This window comes from Gavia stellata, chromosome 7 (genome assembly GCF_030936135.1).
Source record: "Gavia stellata isolate bGavSte3 chromosome 7, bGavSte3.hap2, whole genome shotgun sequence".
NCBI classification, from domain to species: domain Eukaryota; kingdom Metazoa; phylum Chordata; class Aves; order Gaviiformes; family Gaviidae; genus Gavia; species Gavia stellata.
This window is the reverse complement of record NC_082600.1, coordinates 49,533,926-49,541,284: the sequence shown is the minus strand read 5'-3', so window position 1 is coordinate 49,541,284 and position 7,359 is coordinate 49,533,926. Positions and strand designations below refer to the sequence as shown.

Genomic DNA, 7,359 nt, shown 5'->3' with positions numbered 1-7,359 from the left:
TAGGTCAGGGTCATCACCTGTATTATTGCACAGAGCTGGTGCCCATGGAAAAAGGTGCCCTGAAACTGTATTACAATGAAGAGAAGACAGCTTAAAAGATGAATCCATTTGAACAGGAAACAAAAGATCCCTCTTCAGCAACAAATGTGAACATCCATTAAGCCAGCCTGGAAACTAGGCACCATCACAAAGAGGCTGAGGGAACCCGGGACAACAGCTCTTCTAGACTGAAAAGGATTCACAAAATCAATTAGCAGTTCATTTTTTAATTAAATGAAGATTTGTACAAAGAAACAACAGAACACTTTGGGGAAGTATAGGCACATATTGCCACAGAAGGCTTTCCTACAGTACAGACAACAGCCATCAATTCTTTACTTTCCCAGTCTGGTTTTTGTGCAGTGAAGGCAAAGCCCAGAGTCCAATAAACCCGAACATGAATTATCTGAACTTCTTTTTTCTTTTCAAACAGAAGGAGGAAATTACTTGCTGCTAAAGATGTTCAGACTAGTCATTTTGCAAATGATGCTATGAAGCTGATCAGAAGGGAATGTGTTGTAGCATAATTGCCCTATTTCAAAGCATTATCCTGTAATAACAATCTGCAGCACGGCTGTGCTTCATTGAGAGGGAGAGTGCTGCATCCAGCATGCACCTCAGTACATGCGCATTCCAGAGAGAAGCACCCCCCCTTGTCTGCTAACGCTGGAAGGCAGCCCGTTAACCAGCTTGAGCCTTTTAGATCCTAAATTCGGGGCAGAGATAGCATTTGCTTCATTGGCTGCAGCTATTTGCTATTTCCAGTTACGACCCTTGTGATTAAGCCAAGCTCTGAGCCCTCAAATCCTTTTCTGAAATAGAGACCAGCTTTTGTCCAACAACATATTAGGGAAAGACCTTTTTGGCATCAGACCAAAGGAATGTTTAAGTGTTAGCTTTTCAAAAGCTATCTTATTAACTCAATAAAGAAATATCTTTAGTTTTGTTTTGCTAAAACAGAAAACACGTTACACTATGCTGCAACTTATGAGAGCTGTAGGTAGAGAACACTTCCCTTCCTCGCTGTGGAATCCATGCCCTTGAGTATTCATTTGTTTGCAACGGCAGAAAGTTGGTCCCGGATCCTTCCTAGACCTTCTAACATAGTGTCCAGGGTTTCTTTGCTCAGTTCCACAGTCAGTGCAGAAACAACAGGACTATTTCCACATAAGGCAACATCTTCCTGAATCTGAAAATAGGAATGCAGACATTAGCTGTATGAAAAATTCATTTGCATGTTTTTCCAATATCACTACTAAAGTCAGTGTTTAACAGCTAGATTAAGAAAAATGCTTTAAATTTGGCATCCAGCTCCGTCCTGAAGGACCATGGTGCATTTTCTAAGCTGTGTGCCTCACTAGCGAAGTGCGCGCCCATTGACAGAGCGCAAGTAAGCATATACTGCCATGAGTATGGGGAAATTCTGAAGAGACTCAGGGCAGGAAGCCACATCCATATCAAAAGTGTCTTAGGGGATACTGCATAGGATGCTTAACCCCATCCTACACAAAGAAATTAGATTTTTTCCGTCCTCCTCTGAAACCAACCCATCCCATTTTTACTGGTTGGGGGATCCGTAGAATACAAGCAGTAAGTTTAGCTGTACTCCCCAAATGATAGATGTGGCCAGTGAAGGAAGTTACTAGTAATCAAAAGTCACTTCCCAACTAATGCAGTCAGCTAAACAAGCTGATGAGTGACTTAGAATTAAAGGGTGATGATTTCATAATTTATCTTCTTTCTGTAGAGAACAAGGATGACCAGGAACAAATATGCTGCCTTCTCGCATCCTCATGCAAAGAAAACTCTCCCTTGCAAGAAAAAGAGGGCTTTCATCAGAGACATTGTTCCCAGGCTCTGTCGTATTTCAAAGATCATCTCTGAGAAACTGTTAATTGCTCACGAGGCAACACGCAAGCACCAGACAGATGCCTGCCTGAACTGTTTTGCACTACCACTGGTAAGTCAGGTGTTGGATTTGATTATTTCAATCCTGTATCCTTTACAGCCACTGACATTACCTTTAACTGAAGCAGGCAAGTAGGGACTGCCATTCTGTTGATGCTGTCTGAAGATGTCTTGATGTCCACCCTCCAGTCCATGTCAACCAGCCGAGGCAGGGAGACTGAGGGATTAAAAAATGGGTCTGTTAGGCCCGGCAGCACATGATGACACCAGACCCTGGGACCTGTGATTACCACCACGTACATGCTTCTCCACTTCTGGCCCTGGGAAGTGTACAACTTTAGTGCTACTGCATGGTTTCACATCATTTTTACTCTGCAATAAGGCAGTCTCTGAAGACCACCTCGTGATACTGGAAGGACAAAGAGGGTTCTCCCATCATCACATGCAAGGATGGTGCAGTGCAAGAAAAGCACAGAAATCATTCAACAGTCTGGTGCAATACTGACATCAATAGTTCAGTGCTGGAAACCCCATGAGCCTTCCAAGGGAAGGAGGACAGGTCTGACTTGGCTGCTCTGCCAAGAAATTTGTGCAGCTACCTCTTGCAGAGAGGAGATGGGGATATTCTCTCATGCTGGCATGTACTTAATGGAGCTCACTGCACTATGAACCCTCAAGAGTCCCCAAGCACTGTGCAAAGTGACATAAAAGCTGAGATTAAGGTTCTCCCAACAGAACTCTGGCACCAACAGGCTGGCGGCAAGCACTCTTTGTCAGTTCCTGGGAGCATAATGTTTTTCAACAGTGTCTTTCAGGTGTCAGTAATAAATACAAGGAACTTATGAAGAATATATTCAAGTGAAACTGGGGCAGGTATTTAGATGGGTGGCAGGCAAATATCTTTCCCCCTTGTTTGAACAAAACAAAAAGTTTCCTACTTTCATTAAAAAAAAAAAATACATTTTAACCCAGAAAAACAAACAGTATTGACATTTTCGTCTCAGATTTACAAGTGCTTTCTCACACAAACTGCAAACCAGAGGAAAGCATAATTACTTAGCCAACCAGATAACAACAGCAAGTGTTAAAAGATGAGGCTTGAACCCTTGACTGCCCAGTGGTAAAGCGCAATTTACCACCGGAATCCAGAAATTAGGAAAATGTCTGTAAGGTCAATTCCTTGCTTAAAATATATGTAACGAAAACAAGCTGTAAGGTGCAGTTTAACAGGGCATACTTAAAGCCATTCCCATTTTGGTACTGTCACATTTGTAAGACTCAGAACACCTCTTGCACCTTTTTCAACTCCATTTTCTGGTGAGAGCTGAGCTATGCTTCCTGTGCTTGAAAGTGCAGCATCCAGTTTCCTGGGAAAAACAGTGAATTCTCAGTAGAAGAAAGTCCACATCAAGGACATGGAAACAAAGACGAACCCTTTCCGTTTGAAAAGGGCATTTGCAGCTAAGGGGCTTAACTGCTGTAACCGTGTCAGAATAAATGGCTACAGGGTGCCTGAAGAAACATTGTTCCTGTTTATGTCAGCTAGTGATTTTCAAAGAAGTCTGAATGAAAGCTAGGACCAAGCCCATAAAAGATCTGTAGGGAAGCGATCGTTTATTCTCACACTCAATTTAAAATCTCAGCTGTGGTGCTTGGTAGGTTTGAGTGTTTCTGTGAAGCCTTATCAAACCTGGTTGTCAGCAATTATTTGACATCTATTTAAGGGTACTAGAGGGGGATGAAGATGCAAAGCCTAAACCTCTGCTGAGTGCTAAGGAAAGAGCTGTCTCAGTAGGGAACTGCAGCCTGTCTGGATTCTGCCTGTCATAAGATGCCTAGTTTCCTCCCCAAGGGTTGATCGCTAGCCTTCCTACTGACTCCAGATGCTCAAGTTGCTTCCTAACAGTGCTCACAGAAATTTATCTTTCTATCTGGGGAAAGGCTTTCCCTCCTCCTCCTCCTGTCCCCCTGAGCAGAGCTCCAGGGAGCGGTGCAGAACTGGCTGCCTTGCTCTTGCTTTTGGAACAAATTCCAGTTCACAGTCTGTCAGGGCCAGCTCTTGGCAGCATTTGCAACAACATAAAATGCATCTGTTTAGCCTTGTATGTTAATTTGCAAAGATTGATTGCTGCTGGCTTGGGAGGGGCAGGAAACCATCCACGTTTCTATGTTAACATAGATCAATCAGTTGGAATGTCTGTTCTTTAAATCACTGCCTTGGTCCCTATGTAATAGATGTCAGATATTTCATGAATACAATACTAAAATAATCTCTCAAATCCCAGAAGACAATCTCATTCCAACAGGGCTAAATCTTCATCTAATGAATACAAAGACATGAGTGTCAGAGCAGAGCTCCTGGGTGGTGCTCCAAGAGCCACATACCCAGCCTTGCTTCTGGGTTGTGAACACCTAGCTAGTGTGTCATGCTGGTGTGTCGTGCTTGCTCTCGTCTCCTCTAATGCACGATAGCGTTAAGGATACAGGAAAAAGCATTCTGCGTCTTGGTAACACTAGAACATTGTTTAGTGTAAGCAACTGCTGTATTTACTGTATTAGCATTACGCAATGGTTTCTTCCCTCTCCCTATTTATACTCCACTAAAACTTTGAGGGACAGTGTATTTCCAGGTCTTGCCATACTGTTTAGCTGTTGGACATTATCTCCTCTGCAGAGAAAGAAAAGGGTAAAGAGGACCCACACAGACCTCAAAGTACTCTGTTATGTATCAGCTCTCCTTTGTAAGCCTCTAAGTGCTACAGTTGTAATGAAAACCTCTTGGGGAGAAAACAAAGTGTTGTAGCTGCGTGGCACACCTAACTGGGATGTAACTCATTGCCCATGGTGCCACTGTTAAAGTTTGCATTCCTTAATTACATCACTGTTTAGAAAGGTGAGGAAAAAGCAGAGTTATGAATATACGCAGTGTACTTCCTGATGTGTGGAAGAGAAAGAATGCACAGAATTGACTAGATGCGCAGAGAAGATATTCCGCAACGTATAGTGGACAGTTATTGAATACGGACATCACTTAATGACCTGAATAGGGAGGTCAGAGGGCTTCGCTTTCAGAAGTTTTGCAAATACTTGCTAAACACTGCACTCTGCAAGGCAGCAACAGACTGAGCATTCAATGGAATTGCTTGAGGACTGGAAACAATTTAGCACAGCAGCAGAGATCTGAATACAAGCTTGTTGGCCTCTGCTGAGCTCTGTGATGCCACAATCATACAGCTGCATCTAAGGCAAATGGGGGTATCCCTGTGCTACATTACGAAAACACGTTACGATGCACTATTCTAAACTCTAAGCTCCAATGACCTCAGGAAACATTAATCATGGCAAGATGTGAACTACTACTTACTCTGACTTGCTTGTGCTTCATTCCTCCAAGCAGAGCTGTGAAAATGTGAAGAGAAAAACGTATCAGCAGTGCTTTGGAAAAAAACAAAAGAAAAGAGAAAAAAGGTAGGGAAAGCATTCAGAGTGGCTTACCCCTGGCAGAAGGGTCACCGGGGCTGCAGCAGTAAGCAGGGGAGGGAGACTGCCTATGCCACTGAGTGCCAAGGAAAGGCTGTCACAGGTGGGCAATGACAGGCAAACTGGTGACCAACTATTGTTTTCTGTAAGTGCGGCTCAGCTATGGCATGTACCTTTCTCCCCGGTTTTATCAAAGCAATGGGCTACCAAACAGTGAGATGTACAAGCATGCAGAACTGCTATCCTCTGCCACCACCCCACGCATGTTCTATGGCACACAGTGCCTCCGCACCTCAGCCAAGGTGGTAAGTGGACAGGCATCCAGATGCTACCCAGTCACATTTTCTAGTGCTGAAATCTAGTCCTCTAAGTTTTATCATCATCTGTAGCATTTTTCCACCACACAGGTGAGTTGTTAGGATAAAAGGGGCTTTGCATTATGTGAATGAGGCCCACATCCATTCCAAAAGTCTTGGGAAAACCCTCTGTGCCCATGGCTGTGTTTCGTTTGCCATTCCACTCAGGTGACATATTTCATTCAAATCTGCTCATCCCAACCTGTGTGATTATGCCCAAGGCATGCACAAAATTCATAGAAACAAGACTTCGCATGCTGCCAACTATCCACATACCAAACCAGACACATAGGCCTTAACTTTCCAGCTGAAAGCAAATGGCAGGTGGGTAGCACTCACATATTCTCCAAGATTATCTTAGTCAAAAGGTTTTTCAGATTTTGGTGGAAGTTTTCTGGAAAGAGAGCGAGGATATCTTCTGCCCTCGTCAAGCCGCGGTACACGACGTGCCTGGTGAGGTTGTGCAAAGCAGATACCAGCTGTAGGAAGGGAAAAGGAGAAAGGGCTCCGCAAACGCAAAGCATTACGTAGAGTGCGGGACGGGCCTTCAGCAGCCGGGAGAGGCACAGCTTCTGCGGGGAGACCCACACCACCAGGGCCTTGGGCATCCAAGCACTGACAGGTAAGGAGCTGAGCTCCTCACTGTCCTCCAGCACGCACGCCTCATGCCCTTCCCTTCCCTTCTGCCTGCCTGGAAGGCCCGACCAGGCTGCGCCTCCGGGGGAGCATCGCTTTTACCGAGCACCTTTCGTTGCAGCAGCGGCCGCGGCCCTCCGGAGCCCCACAGCGCCGCGCGTCCTCCCCAGGGCCTGGGCCGACCCCCGGGCTGGCGCCCGCACGGCCGCGGGCCGCTCCTGGCGGCTCCTCTCCCCCCTCCCGCGCGGTGAGGCCCCGCCGGGCGGGTCTCGCCCGCCCGCGCCTTCCTCCGCGCCCCGTTTCCGCGCAGCGGGCGGGGGCACTCCCCACGGCGCCCCGCTCGCTGCCGCGCCGGCGGCTCTCCCTCCCGCCGGGGCCCGGCGCTGCCCCGCCCGGCCCTACCTGCTCCGCTTCCTCGGGGCCGGCGGCGAGGCCGGGGCAGGCGCGCTGCGCCAGCGGGCCGAGGCCGGCGGGCGGGCTGGAGAAACACTCCTGGCACAGCTGCCGCACGGCGTCCCTCGACGGCGCCTGGCGGGGAGCAAAGCGGGGGGAGCGCTCAGCCGCGGCCCGGGAGAGGCAGCCCCCGCCGCCGCGCCGAGCGCCCCGTCCCCCGGCAGCTCGGCGGCCCGCTCACCTTCAGCAGGCTCTGCAGGGCGGCGAACTCCCCCTCCCGCGGCGCCGCCATCTTGGCGCAGTCAGCTGAGGCGGGCGCCGAGCTCCCCCTGAGGCGGCGCCGCCATCTTGGCGCTGTCAGCTGAGGCGGGCGGAGGCGGGCCGAGGGCGGTGCGGCCGGGGAAGGCCGGGCGCCGTAGGTCTGTCACTGGGGGGGACTTGGAGTTACTGCGGTCTCAAAGCCCGGTCCCACGTTGAGGCTTAGAGGCCCCCGCCCGCCCTGTGGCGTGTGGGAGCGCGGGGCCTACGGCCGGAGCCCGGCAGCGCA

General features: G+C 48.5%; 1 protein-coding gene across 2 annotated transcripts; it reads right to left on the bottom strand.

Moving 5' to 3' along the window:
* Positions 1 to 246: 246 nt before the first annotated feature.
* COMMD9 (COMM domain containing 9) lies at positions 247 to 7,104 on the bottom strand. Of its 2 annotated transcripts, XM_059819711.1 has the most exons (6): positions 7,054 to 7,104; positions 6,822 to 6,947; positions 6,123 to 6,262; positions 5,312 to 5,346; positions 2,061 to 2,164; positions 247 to 1,228 (listed from the first exon to the last, which is right to left on the bottom strand). In XM_059819711.1, exons 1-6 carry the CDS (start codon positions 7,102 to 7,104, stop codon positions 1,088 to 1,090), a joined length of 597 nt encoding a protein of 198 aa, XP_059675694.1. In that variant the 3' UTR covers positions 247 to 1,087. The 2 variants fall into 2 exon arrangements, with proteins under 2 accessions (XP_059675694.1, XP_059675696.1); XM_059819713.1 differs by lacking the exon at positions 6,822 to 6,947.
* Between the last annotated feature and the right edge of the window lie 255 nt (positions 7,105 to 7,359).